At 47.7% G+C, this 15,228-nt stretch overlaps 1 protein-coding gene across 1 annotated transcript in view; it reads right to left on the bottom strand.

The window, feature by feature from the left end:
- Positions 1-4,512: 4,512 nt before the first annotated feature.
- Positions 4,513-15,228, bottom strand: part of emx3 (empty spiracles homeobox 3) — a 29,633-nt gene continuing 18,917 nt past the window's right edge. The window contains exon 3 of the mRNA XM_043704056.2: positions 4,513-5,513. Within this exon, the coding sequence (XP_043559991.1) occupies positions 5,346-5,513 (168 nt within the window). The 3' untranslated portion in view covers positions 4,513-5,345. The remainder of the gene's footprint in view (positions 5,514-15,228) is intronic.

The following is a 15,228-nucleotide window of genomic DNA, read 5'->3' as shown; positions in this document are numbered from 1 at the left end:
GAAAAACAAATGAAAGAGCTGTGAGTGACATACATCTTAAACAGATTCAATCAATTTCTGATTTTGTATCATGGAGATTCTTCAAATGCTAGAGATTTTTCAAATGGTTAACAGTCAAGAGATTTGTGAGTGATCATATCCTGTTTCTGTGAGATTGTATTCAAGTTTTTTTTTTCTTGTGTGGAAGACAGTGCTTGTGCACCTTTCATCTGAGACTGAGAGGACCTGTTGTGGTTCTGTTCGCCGAGCTGGGAATTTGTGTTGCATACATTTTGTCCCTGTCTAGGTGACATCCTCAGTGCTTGGGACCCTCCTGTGAAGCGCTTCTGTGATCTTTCCTCTGGCATTTATAGTGATTTGTCTCTTCCAGTAGTCAGTTCCGGCTGTCCACTGTAGTGGCTGGTATATTGTGTCCAGATCAATGTGTTTGTTAATAGAATCTGTGGATGAGTGCCATGCCTCTAGGAATTCCCTGGCTGTTCTCTGTTTGGTTTGTCCTATAATAGTAGTGTTGCCCCAGTCGAACTCATGTTGCTTGTCACCTGCATGTGTGGCTACTAAGGATAGCTGGTCGTGTCATTTCGTGACTAGTTGGTGTTCATGGATGCGGACCGTTAGCTGTCTTCCTGTTTGTCCTATGTAGTGTTTTGTGCAGTCCTTACATGGGGATTTTGTACACTGCATTGGTTTTGCTCATGCTGGGTATCGGGTCCTTTGTCCTGGTGAGTTGTTGCCTGAGAGTGGCTGTTGGTTTGTGAGCTGTTATGAGTCCTAGTGGTCGTAGTAGTCTGGCTGTCAGTTCAGAAATGCTCTTGATGTATGGTAGTGTGGCTAGTCCTTTGGGTTGTGGCATGTCCTCATTCCGTTGTCTTTCCCTTAGGCATCTGTTGATGAAATTGCGGGGGTATCCACTTTTGGCGAATACATTGTGTAGGTGTTCTTCTTCCTCTTTTTGCAGTTCTGGTGTACTGCAGTGTGTTGTGGCTCTTTTGAACAGTGTTTTGATGCAACTTCTTTTGTGTGTGTTGGGGTGGTTTCTCTTTCTTATGATGCTGCCGCCGCTTCTGATCTCCTCCAGCTGCTTCCGGAACATTCCCGGGCAGGATCCACTCACAGTCTCTGATTGCCAGGCACTCGCTGGGCCCCACTCTCACCGCCAGCCTTCTCAGATGCTGGGCCTAGAGACAGCCATGGGCAACTAACAGATTCCCGCACTGGGCTGAGAGGACGCCTTGCCGCGTCCGTGCTGAGACTAGGAGAAGAAAGGAGAAAAGAAACACAAAGTGAGAAAAAGAAGAGAAACAAAAGGGAGAAAGAACGGACAGAGTGAACAGACTGCAGCTGAAGAGTCCTACTCCGCCGCCATCTTGAAGTTGATGTAGTTTGTGAGCTGATTATTCCAGACTCCCACTAGCATCCTGAGAATGGTCTGTCTCTGTCGTGGGTCACAGTAATAGCAGGGTAGGTGGGAATGGCTTGTCTGCTTCTGATCGCCAGCCCTGCTGCATCCTTTTTTTTCTCATTTATTTCTATTTAACATCAAACTTCATCTGACCTTCTCTTCACCGTTCGGTGGAGGATGGATGTTTCGGGAGCTGCTGCAGTGGTGAAGGTGGTGTAGTCTGTTCCTCATGGCCATTGTGGCTGCCTGCTGGGGTGGGTCCTGCGGAGTGATGGTCTGCTTCAGTGAACAGAACCACAACAACGAGCACCCGAGGTACAAATCTTCTCACAAACCTTGAATTGAGAGGACCTGAATCTTCCAAGCCCCTGCTGGTGGTTTGGATAGTGGGGTGGCACTCATGCATTCAGCTGGGACCTTGCCCACTGTCTCCTGGCCCCAGCATCATGGAATCCCGAGGAAGGCTAGGGGGTGGGCCGTTCATAGTCCATTCCTTCTGAACAGCATCCCCCATCTCTCTATAACCATCTGGCAAGACACCCCCCACCCCCCACACACACTCACACACACAAAGACTCTCACAGACTCACACACACACACTCACAGACTCACACACACACAGACTCACACAAAAACACACACAGACACCCACACACAGACTCTCACAGACTCACACACACAGACTCACACACACACCCACACACTCTCTCACACACACACAGACTCTCATACACACACAGACTCACACACACTCACACACACAGACACACTCACACACACACAGACTCTCACAGACACACACACTCACACAAACAGACTCACACACACTCACATACACACACACAGACTCTCATAGACTCACATACACACACAGAGATACTCACAGACTCACACACACAGACTCTCACAGACTAACACACACACTTACACACACACATACTCACACACACAGAGACACACACACAGACTCACAAACACACACACTCACACACATACTCTCACACTTGCACACATACACACATACACTCGCACACATTCACACACATACACACACACATTCACACTCACACTCACACATACTCACACACACACACTCACACATACACATGAATGTACCACTCCCCACGGTCGCTTCCATGGGCTTAACCCAGTACTGGAGCTGTCAGCCTCTCATTGGCCAGGAGCACCAAACTCCCAGGGGTCAGTAAACCCTCCTCTAACTGTCCATCTTCCTTCTCACCTATCCATTCCACCCTCCCCACCGACCTATCACAATTAGCTCCCACCTGCTTCCACATATCGCCTTCCCAGCTATTTGCCCCCAGTCCCACCCCCACCCCATTTGTCTCTCAGCTCCATTGTCCTCCCCCCAACCCCCTCCTCCAATTGATGAAGGGCTTATGCCCAAAACACCTGCTGTGCTTTTCCAGCATCATACTCTCGACTCTGATCTCCAGCAGCTGCAGTCCTCACTTTCTCCAACCCAACTAGTCTGGATTTACTAGTCTAGGTTTACCACCCATTTGCTAGCCTGGGGTTACTAACCGAAAAGGGTGGTGCTGGAAAAGCACAGCAGGTCAGGCAGCATCCAAGGAGCAGGAGAATTGATGTTTCAGGCATAATCTCTTCATCAGGAAACCCGTGTTGGTAAACCCAGGCTAGTAAACCCAGCGTAGTAAACCCAAGGTGGTAAACCCAGCTTAGTAAACGCGGGTTGGTAAGCCCAGGGTGGTAAACCCAGGCTGGTAAATCCGGGCTGTAAACCCGGGGTGGTAAACTCCTCAGTTGGGAAGTAGGGACAAGGGATAAGGACCATCAATGTCCATGACCCGGAGAGGCTGAAGATCCTGCAAACCTTCCTCCCAGGACTGAATGGAAGGCTCTGCACATTCCACGGAATCACAGGTTTGTTATGGTGCAAGCGGAGGCCATTCGGGCCATTGTGACTGCACTGGTTCTCTGATCTAGTGCCAATCTACTGTCTTTTTGCCATATCCCATTCCTATCCGAATAGCCATCTAATGTCCGCACCAAATGCCTCAATGGAACCTGCTTCCACCACGTTTCCAGGCAGCGCATTGTGGCCCCTATTACCCTCAATCCACACCTGAGACCCTCTTCAGGGGAAAGTGCAGTCCCATAGTCTCCCAGCCATCAGCCCTGGGTTGCTTGTGTATGTGTCCATATGCTTTGTTCTAAGTGGTGTGTGTGTGTGTGTGTGTGTGTCTATGTATCTGTGTGTGTGTGTATCTATGTGTGTGTGTGTGTGTCTTTGTGTCTGTGTGTGTCTGTGTGTCTATGTGTCTGTGTGTGTCTATGTGTCTGTGTGTGTCTGTGTGTCTGTGTGTGTCTATGTGTCTGTGTGTGTCTATGTGTCTGTGTGTGTCTTTGTGTCTGTGTGTGTCTGTGTGTCTATGTGTCTGTGTGTGCGTGTTTTATGTGAGATTGGTTTGTGAGAATTGGTGCTTATGTCTGTTTCATGTCACCAGGCGTTCTGTGAACTATTGTGTCGGTGTAATATGACATTGTCTTTCCTGTGTGTGTGTTGTGCCTGATGACAGGGGGCATTTACCTCTGTCTATGCGGCAGGTGAATGGGGCTCCTGCGTCCTGCTGGGGCAAGGGGGGAATCACTGTGATCCCAACAAGACCTACCACTGGGAGGATCGGCCCAGTGTTAAAACTCAGGCGAGTTCCCACGCCTCTCACCTGCGGCACTCAAACCCTAATGCCCTTGAGGGAAGGAAACGGTCATCCTTACCTGGTCTGGCCCACAGGTGACTCCAGACCCACAGCAATGGGGTTGACTCTTAACTACGCTCTGGGCCATTGGGGATGGGCAATAAATGCTGGTTTAGCTGGCGATGCCCTCATCCCGTGAATGAATAAAAGAAAAATAATGGAAGAGAAAGCTGGTCAAGCTCGGTTTCCGTGAGTGGAAACCGAGTTAATGTGTCAGGTCTGGAACCGGAGGGAGGTTGGGACAGGATGCAGCAACGGTGGAGGGGATTTCCAGGAGTTTCTTATGTTTATTTCCGATTTCCAGCGTTTGCTTTCGGACGTTGAGAACATTTGATCGCAAATCCTAACCTCGAGAAAACTTTTTTTTAATATATTTTATTGTGGAAAAAATATTCCCTTATTATTCTGTAGTACAGACACGCCATTGGTGACACATATATGTACAATCGACAACGAAGACCATTATAAAACGGATCTGGGGGAGGGGGGGGGGGGGGGACATCAAGGAACAGAATCCACGTGGGTGTCTTTTATTTACACGAAGTTCTCGGAGCTAAACTCCTATCGACCGTCCGACCTTTCCTCTGTTCGCAAACCCGTAGAAACATTTTTATTTCAATGAGTCTTTCTCATTCACACTCTCCGTGTGCTCCGGACGCCTTTCGGGGGGTGGGGTTGGGGGAGGGGGGGCGGTGGGAATCTTTATTTGATTCCCTTTATAAATCCTCCGACCTAAAACGTGAAAAGTCACCATCCCCGTAGCTCTGGCCGCAGACGCTGGCTGCTCCTGGTCACCTTTAATCAAATCCGTCTTACAAGCATTGAAATTCCCCGTGTACAGCGAGCCGCCTGGCGGGGGGATTCGCTCCATCATCCGCCCCATAACCCGAAGGTCATTTCCAGCGAGGAGAGACCGGCTCCAAATTGATGCAATCGAACATTTAAAAAAAAACAAATATTCCTTTTAATTAAAGTATAATCACACGTTTGAAGCATTTTGTCAAAAGTCCATCTTGTCTCCTATGACTTGATTGGAAGTGGGTTCCTTAGCTCCACCGTGGGCCACTAGAATAAAACGTGTTGAATATATTTATAGATTTATTTTCCGTTCCATGATCCAGTCCATGGACTCAGCTGCAGGGAGTGGCCATTGCACGAATTATACTGAGAGGTTTGTGTCGCTGTCTTTGTCCAAACTGCCTCTAATCTTCTGAAATGACATCAATGTCCTCTGGGCTAGTTTGTCTAGTGGCCATTCTCCACCTGTTGACGTGCTGTGTGCCTTTCCGTTTCTGCTGTGTCTCCGGACTCTCCTCTTCCAGCTTCTGCCGCTTGTATTTTGTCCTTCTGTTCTGAAACCATACCTTAACCTGGCGAGAGAAACGGAAAACTGGTCAGACCTGCGCTTCCCTTTCATTGTGTTCCCTACTGAGGAGCTCTCCCCCTTAAAGATCTCCTCGGGACGGCGTGGGTGCACCCACCAATGTGGAGGAACTCAGTAGGACTATGGGGAGAGAGACAGAGAGGGAGTGAAGAGGCAGCGATGAGCATTGGAAACGGGCAAAGCCGGTCTCTGCAGACGGGTCACTGGAATCGAAACGTTAACTCTGTTTCTCTCCCCACAGCTGCTGCCGGACTTGCTGAGATCCCCCAGCAGTTCTTCCTTTGTTTCAGGTCTTTGTCACAAAAACGGAAATTGCTGGAGAAACTCAGCGGGTCAGGCAGCAGCTGTGGAAAGAGAGACAGAGTTAATGTTTCGAGTCCAGTGACCCCTCTGCAGAGACTGGCTTTGCCCGTTTCCAATGCTCATCGCTGTCCTGTCCTGGCGGTTAGATCTCTCTAAGCTGCCTCTTCACCCCGGTACTGATTCGGTTACTCTTTGAAAACATTCAAACTACATGACCTCCAATAGGCTTCTTTGACCAACAATTCCAGAAAGTGGCTGCTCTCTGCATACAATGGATCGGTTCCCCCCTCCCCTCTTCCCCCAATTACCTCTCTGCTGTTTCAGGGCGAAAGTGAGGTCTGCAGATGCTGGAGATCAGAGTGGAGAGTGTGTTGCTGGAAAAGCGCAGCAGGTCAGGCAGCATCCGAGGAGCAGGAGAATCCTGATGAAGGGTTTATGTCCGAAACGTCGACTCTCCTGCTGCTGGGATGCTGCCTGACCTGCTGTGCTTTTCCAGCAACACACTCTCTACCTGACTGCTGGCCAGCGCTGAGCCTGTCTATCTTGAAAAGCGCACTCACAACTGTACATTCCCAATCCTACTATCAAACAGGACTCGACTCCCTCAGGTTGCCTCACCTTCTCAAGTTTCCCTGCCATCCAGTCACGAACCCCCTCCCCCCAGCCTGAGTTCCAGAACATACGCAATCCTTTCCGTGTGAACTGGTCATTATTTTATAGACTGAGAGGATCCGCCGGCCTTCCATTGGCTGTTTCTGACTTTGGGTAGATATTCTAACAGATCTAACAGATCTAACAGATCTCTTGTCCCTTTCACAACACGTTGTTGGTGAATTCCATTGTTCTTATAACCTCCCCAGTTTGACCCGTGTGCCTTGTCGAGATTTCACTGTCCGCCCCCTCCCTATAGAATCCCTACAGTGGGGAAACAGGCCATTCGGCCCAACAAGCCCCCTAAGAGTAACCCACCCAGACCTATTTACCCCTGATGGAAATGTGTTGCTGGAAAAGCGCAGCAGGTCAGGCAGCATCTAGGGAACAGGAGAATCGACGTTTCGGGCATTAGCCCTTCTTCAGGAAGGCTAATGCCCGAAACGTCGATTCTCCTGTTCCCTAGATGCTGCCTGACCTGCTGCGCTTTTCCAGCAACACATTTCCATCTCTGATCTCCAGCATCTGCAGACCTCACTTTCTCCTATTTACCCCTGACTAATGCACCTAACCTGCGCATCTTTGGATTGTGGGAGGCAACTCACCCAGTCACGGGGAGAATGTGCAAACTCCACACAGACACCCGATGGTGGAATCGAACCCAGGTCCCAGTGAGGCAGCAGTGCCAACCACTGAGCCACCATGCCGCCCATACCCTGAACAGCCTTTCCCCGTCCACCAACATTTACAGACTGGAGAGGGGGGGGAGGGGAATCCTTCCTGAACCCCTCTGCTCAGTTGTTTCCCGCGCCATTTGAGAAATGATTTACGTTGGTTACTGCGGATGTTACAGCAGGGTGCCCCAAAAGGTGTTTCCAGCCAATGAAGCTGTAGTCAATCTGTGCACAGCAAGATCCCACACAGACACAGCCAGCTGACTGAGCCCCTTAGCTGGTTTGTAGTTCAGCTGGTTGATTGATAAACAGCATTTTTCAAGGACAAGCCCTTCCCTCTGACCTCAGAGAGGCTGGGGAATGATTGCGGTCTGTGACTCTCCTTCCCAACACGGCTTCCATGTCATTGTTGCTGCCAAATTCTTCCCCTGTCCCAGTCCTCCGCCTCTCTGAGTCACTCTGAAACATTTATTTCCACCCCGTTATTTGTCAGAGATAGTGTGTTGTACCATTCCTCGGCCCTTTCTGATGCTTTCTGTCTTATCTTACCCCCCTCTCATGTTTCTATTCTGGCTAACCGTCTAGGCCCTAAATGTCACCTCAGTAAATGCTATCTATCGAGCAGCAGATCGACCTGCTAGGACGTAGCCTTGTCCCAAATCATTGATGAAAATGAAGGGTAATGTTTTAGGTTTAAACATCCAGGCCTCAGGGATTCCTCTCCACATCCCTCACTCCTGGGATAATTCCATTTTCCCTGAGCGAAGTAAACCAGCTCATCACACTACTGGCAATGCCTTGTCCCAAACCACTTCCTCAATCAGGGTCTAAACAGACCAGGAAACGACTTTCATAGAAGGTCAGAGTCACAGAGTCATTCAGCACTGATACAGACCATTCGGCCCAACCAGTCCATGCTGAACATAATCCTGAACTAAACTAGTCCCACCTGCCTGCTCCTGGTCCATATTCTTTCCTATTCATGTACTTATCCAAATGTCTTTTAAACATTGTAATTGTACACACATCCAACGCTTCCTCAGGAAGTTCACTCCACAAACGAACAATCCTCTATGTAAAAAAATTGCCCCTCTTATCTTTTCAAAATCTCTCTCCTCTCACCTTAAAAATGCATCCCTAGTCTTGAAATCTCCCATCCTAGGGAAACGATAACTACCATCAACTCCATCTATACCTCTGATTATGTTATAAACTTTATCAGGTCACCTCTCACCCTCCTACCCTCCAGTGAAAATAGTCCCAGCCTTTCTTTAGAACTCAAACCTTCCATTCCCACATCCAGTCAAATTCCTTCGACCTACATTTTTGTCCTTAGTTTTATTTTGATTGCATTATCAAGCTGTCAATCCTCTTGTTCTGGCAGGAGTTCCCTTTTGTGAGTCAGTCTCGGTTCCATACCAATCCGTGTTTTCCTTTCACCTCACGCTGAGTGCTCAGAAGGAGTCAAGGTCGTGTGCTGACCAGGTTATCCTGAAGGCTGCCGCTTGGGGCGCCAGCAGACTCCCCTTTTCCGGCAACACACCCTACACCCCCAGCAGGAGGAATCAGGCTGTTTGGTCACCTCCATTGGCTACTCTGGACCGTGGGGTGGGACATGAAGGCAGAGGGATGCTACTCACTAAAGCACAATACCTCATTCGAACCCAGCAATTATGATGATTTGGAGGTGCCAGTATTGGACTGGGGTGGACAAAGTTTAAAAAAATCACGCAACACCAACTTATAGTCCAGCAGGTTTATTGGAAGCGCTGGCTTTCAGAGTGCCTACTCCTTCACCAGGCGATTCCTACAACTACCTGATAAAGGAGCAGCGCTCCAAAAGCTAGTGCTTCCAAATAAACCTGTTGGACTATAACCTGGTGCTGTGTGATTTTTTTTTTGAAGCAATCATTATCTTCGTGTAGCGCGGCGGTAGAGTCCCCGCTGGTAGGCCAGGGTTCGAGTCCCACCTGCGCCAGCCGTGTGTTATCGCATGCCCGAATGGACATGTGTTCTAATTATTTCACTATCTCTCACTTGATCGTTGATTTCTGAAGTGAAATCGATTCTACTGAAGGTGCTTAGATACTGTTCAAGTGACCAGCCAGTAATTCGGTATTAAGGTTAATTGCTTTACACATCCAAATCGATTAGGGATCATCGATGTTGCTATTGATCCGAAATCGTCTGTTTCCCTTATAAATATGGAGCTAAATGGCTCATTTTATTGAATGGGTTTCGATAAGCAGAGGAAATTAAACGAGAGGCAGTACGATAGCTCAGCCTGGGTTCGATTCCGCATTCAGACGATTAACTGTGTGGAGTTTGTACATTCTCCCCGTGTCTGTGTGGATTTCCTCCCCACAGTCACGAAGATGTGCTGGTTGGGTGGGTTGGCCATCCTAAATTGTCCCTTGAAGTGCAGGTTAGGTCGATCATCCATGAGAAATGCAGAATGATAAGGTACGAGTGTGGGTCTAGGCGGGATGTTGTTCGGAGGGTTGGTGTGGACTCGATGGGCCGAATGGCCTGCGTCCCACACTGTAGGGATTCTATGATAAAAGTGCGATTATTAATTCGAATTGACCAAGTTAATTAGAACGACGGTCATGTTTCTAAATTAGTCTGCTCCTCGGATGCTGCCTGACCGACTGTGCTTTTCCAGCACCCCACACTCGACTCTGATCTCCAGCATCTGCAGTCCTCACTGTCATTTTCTAGAAACGTTTCTAAATAGTTACCTTAGCAGCTGGAGGAATTTACGTTCTGGAACACAATGCTGGTCTCTGTAACAACGACCAGTGATGCAACTAGATTTTTAAATAACTAGTTTTCGTTCAGGAGAGGAAATCTGCCGTCCTTTAGTTGGCCTGCTCTAGGTGACCTCCACCCTCCAGCATGTACTGAGGGCCAGTGCAAATCCCTCTCCGCCCCAAGTCCAAGAACAGGAAACTTGCGATGCTGCCCAGATGGGAACACATGTTCTAAGATCCCCGTGTTCACTCTATCCTCACTGGAAAGATTTTCACTCCTTATCCTGGTCTTCAGGCACATCAAATCATTTCACATGCTTGTCTGTCCTTGCCGAGACTGAAAGCTTTCACCGATTTCTCATTCCCGGTGCCCTGGAACGCGCCCACCCGCTGCCCTCAACCACATGTCGGCGGAGAGGCGAGGCGGAAATCGCCGGCGGACAGAGATTTACAAAGAACAGAAATTGCTGGAAAAGCTCAGCAGGTCTGGCAGCATCAATGGGGAGGAATCAGAGATAACGTTTCCGGTGACCCTTCCTCAGATTTACAAGTTGATGGCGTTTGCCCGAGTTATCTACACGGAGTAGATCAGGGCAAGATACATAACCAACAATTAGTACAAGAGCTGGGGATATCAAGAGGGTAAAAAGAGACGACCAGGATTCGGGGAGAGGACTATGAGGAGGTTCATCAGTCTTTGACACTGTCATGGGCATCCTGGGTAAGATAAAGCTAAAAATGTTTTTTTCGTTTGTCGTTTCGGTTATTATTTAATTTTTTTCTTATTTATTTAATCTTATATTGGTGTTTATGCTTGCTTGTAATACTTTTGTAATTTTTTTTAAATCATCTTTTCAATAAAAAATATATCTATAAAAAAAGTCGCCTCTTCCACCTCACACCTCGCTCCAACCCATCTCGCCCTCTACTGACCCTCCCTCAGAAAGTTGCCTCCTTGTCCATTATCAATCCTGTCGATCGATCCCATCGATAGATTCGCAATTCCTCTCGCACGTCAGAATTCAAAACCACAGCCTCGGTGTCATTCCCAATCAACTGAGAAATGATTCCAGATTGACTTTTTGTGTCAAATGTCAATCCAGGTGTTGAATTCTGTGAAGTAATTGGACTGACCTCCAGTCCCGTCCGCCCGGAAACTTGGTGCTAATTGTAACTACAACAAACTGCGCCTCGCTAAATTCAGCAGCTTTCTTGAAACAGAAATATCATTTACCTTCTGTACAAACACCTCACTCAGGCCCCGCAAGTACATTTTAATTAATAGCAAACAGACATGTTTTCTGCTTCATTTGCACATCAACACCCGGTTATGATCATCACTGAAAATAGTGAGCCGAGGAGTATTCAACATGACAACTAGATGATCACAGGCCAGTTTAGTTACTGTTGTTTTAAATAGGACAAAACCCTGTCTCTGAGTAATGAACTCACCCGTTATCTGACTTAGCCTGGAAGGGTCGGCCCTGGACCGTTTTTGTTTTACTGCCGGGTATTTAAACCGTTTGATAGTGCCCTGCCTGTTGGCACATCAATTGGCTTTAAAGTAAACACAAGTTATGGAGTAAATCAGCGCACTACTGAGTGGTGTTTCAATCTAAATGCTAGGTCACCGTTTAGTGCAGCCTAAAACCTCGCGAACAAAATCCTTACCAAAACGAAAATTCCCCGCACGATGTCTTTCGTGTGACATAGTAAAGCAACTTCCCAAGGAAGGAGGTGGGAGTGTAGCGGGCCCTTACTGAGATAAGCAATCAGGAACAGCAGCTGTCAATGTTCAGGAAATGGTGACTGTGTTATAGCGGGGCAAACAGGCGCTACTTTTGGTTTGAATTCTTTGTGCGTGCGTCAGGTTGAATTTAAAGGCTTCTACAGCTGACTTGAACGATTTGAGTTGAAGCAGTTTGTCCCAAGCGTTAACCAATGAACAAGAAGCACCGAGACAGCACCTTCATGACAGGATGCATTCAGTGGAGTGTTTCCAAATCTATTCAGAGCCGAGTTAATCCTGTATTTTACCTTGCCGTTTACCTGAAAAGATTAACCCTTTCAAATACCCAAAAGGAGCCAATAGAAATACCCCTAGTTAGTGAGACTCCCCCCCCCCCCCACCCCTCATAAATTCTGCTGCTTCCGAATTTCTCAAACGCAATGGAACAAAATTACCGACCACAATTTCCCCAAACTGCACGGTGGGGACCAAACATGCCAGCAACACGCCGCGGTGCGCCTTTAGTATTTGGGAAAGACTTATCGTTTATTACTATAGACAGGTCGGCATGTCTGATATATAATGACATGTTCATCAGGGATTGAGTGACCAAGTTGAGAAATACATGAGACACGTGGTGAATCTTTACCGGGTGCACGGTATCTGGAACATAGCTGCACTATTCTCGTGTAAATAGCATTTTCTTTTCCACTCAGGGAAATGTTGGCCGTGTGCCTTGTCGCTGGTGGTCACTTTGGGACAATTGAGTGAACATAGACTCTGTGATGGTGAGTGGCGGTGAGACTTCAGGGTGAACGCTGCTTGGACGGAATTCACATCAATTTGCTAAAGGCTGCCTTAGTCCAGGGGAGGCAGGACTGGATTGCAGTTAGACAGAAGGCCAAATAGGAAGCATCAGCGAGGGCCAAGATTGGAGGACAGTAAAGCAATACCGAGTGCTCAGAATGAGCTTTTAGAAGGAACCTGGTCTATGTTCAACCTTCATTAATAATACTCTTTCCCGACACGAGGAATGTCCTGGTTGATTTTCCGTCAAACCCAACCAAAACTACACCCCCCACCCACTCCCCCCACCTCTATGCCTTTTTAACTCCGCTTTATTCTATTCATCCACATCCCCCACCCCCTCACCAATCCACAGTGTCCGCCTTCTAAAGAAATTGAATTGTAGGGAACCCAGCGCGTTGTTTGAAGACGGGCACATTACCATTACTTCAAGTGAATAGAGAAGGGGATTAGCCACATCCCCGTCTTACTTTCATTACAGAATAGATCCTTATTTCACACACTCTGCCGAGAAGTTCTTTGAATCCCCGGCCCAGCTCCCAGCCCCCAGCCCCCAGAGTTAACTCAGTCTTAACCAGCTCAGCGCTTTAGCTAATGTGGCTTTGAAATTCCACACCTCAGATTAACAGCAGTGTACAGGGGAACCGATCCTTGGGGTCTCTGATCTCTGAGGCTGCTAGCGCCCAGGTGAATGGACTCATCCTTTCCCCACGGATACACACCTACATCCCCCACCCCCAAATGGGGCTAAATTCATCCACATTTTACTTCCTCGCTCTCCATCATTGTATCTGCTGGCCTTATTTGAACATCCTGGTGAATTTCATCCCTTTATTAATTTACACTTGCCTCAGAGAGAAAAGAAAAAACTGGATGAAATAATTTTAAAACTTCAAAAAGAGTCCGTTCTCCCGGAAATATTGCTCTAACGCCCCTGGTCCAATAACCAAAAATTATCTGGACAATTCAGCTTCCCGCGTCCAATATCCCTGAAGGTTGTACAATCTGAACTGAAAGCTGCAAGGCAGCGTGGAGAGAGAGATCCTGAACTGTATAAGGTCTTGCTGTGATGTACACTTTTGCTGTGATGTTACCCATGCAGGAAACCTGTGCAAAGTGGTATTTGAACTATTTTCGTTCCCAAAGTAATGCAGCATTGACCTTAGGTCCGCTGAATGGTGATTATTTGACTAACTGGACGAAATCTTGAATTGAAGAATCAGTATAATTCAGTTTATTACAACAAAACATTACAATTTGGGGGCAGACAGTGGTGGTTTGCCTGCATTATATTTGACACGATGTAAATTTCACAGAGTTTGGAATGAACTTGTCTATTTAGAGGCTAATGCGAGGTCTGTGCCACAAAATGCTTCAACAATACGGACTTTAAGATTAGATTACATTGCCTACAGTGTGGAAACAGGCCCTTCGGCCCAACAAGTCCACACTGACCCTCCGAAGAGCAATCAACCCAGACCAAATCCCCTACATTTACCCCTGACTAATGCACCTACGCTGAGGGCAATTTGGCGTGGCCAATCTGCCCATCTTTGGACTGTGGGAGGAAACCGGAGCACCCGGAGGAAACCCATGCAAACGCGTGGCACGGTGGCTCAGTGGTTAGCACTGCTGCTTCACAGCGCCAGGGTCCCAGGTTCGATTTCAGCCTCGGGCGACTGTCTGTGTGGAGTTTGCACGTTCTCCCCATGTCTGCGTGGGTTTCCTCCGGGTGCTCCGGTTTCCTCCCACAGCCCAAAGATGTGCAGGTCAGGTGAATTGGCTGTGCGAAATTGCCCATAGTGTCAGGTGCGTTAGTGGGAGGGAAATAGGTCTGGGTGGGTTACTCTTCGGAGGGTCGGTGTGGACTTGTTGGGCCGAAGGGCCTGTTTCCACACTGTAGGGAATCTAATCTATTCAATGTGCAAACTCCACACAGACAGTTGCCTGAGGCGGGAATTGAACTCAGGTCCCTGGCGCTGAGGCAGCAGTGCTAACCACTGAGCCACCGTGTTGCGTTGCAAGAGATTGATATTATAATATACCCTGTAATGTTTGTTTACGTTTTAAAAAAGACTCTCAACACTTTACCTTCCCTAACCAAACTGGGCAGAAAAGGAACCAAAACTTGCACCATACATCTTCCCTCACCAGAGGTGTCCTAACAACACACCAGGGTAGTCTGTGACTCTACAGTGCAAGTGACTCATCCTCGGCCATGTCTGCGACAATATGTTGCTGTTTCTCTCCCACCCAGGAGCCGCTTCTTTAAATCTAGCGTTTCCCAAGCTTTCCCGATCATCTGTATTCCTAATATCAAATCTGCCGCATGAGAGACGCCACGTTACTTTGGTCTGTCACTGGACGGACTCACAATCTGCACCGATTAAAGGAATAGCCCATAATACTATTTCATCAAAACTTGTGCGACCTCCATCAACACGGAAACCGCATCGAGCAAAAGGTGTCTTTCTTCATTGCTGCGTGTACAGCCGGGTTATATTTTCTATTCTCATCATTCTTAACTCGACGTAGTAATTAGAAAAGAATGCCCCCTTCCAGGACAATTTGGACAATCTCTGAGACGGTTAATGCTTGTCCTTCCTAAAGCGGATGTTCATCTCATAATATTATAAACCGTCACGATTCGTTTCCCCCGGTTCTAATGTAGGGAAAACTATTCCATAATTAATTAACAAATAAATTATAAGGAAATGTTGATAGACCAATGGTTAGATTTGAACTACGTGGACACAAAGTAAACTCTATTGTCAGAAGTGTGCT

Source organism: Chiloscyllium plagiosum, unplaced genomic scaffold, assembly GCF_037043375.1.
Source record: "Chiloscyllium plagiosum isolate Xiang-an unplaced genomic scaffold, Cpla_swu_hap1 HiC_scaffold_16, whole genome shotgun sequence".
Classification (NCBI taxonomy): domain Eukaryota; kingdom Metazoa; phylum Chordata; class Chondrichthyes; order Orectolobiformes; family Hemiscylliidae; genus Chiloscyllium; species Chiloscyllium plagiosum.
The sequence above is the reverse complement of the archived record's forward strand: the minus strand, read 5'-3'. Positions and strand labels throughout refer to the sequence as shown.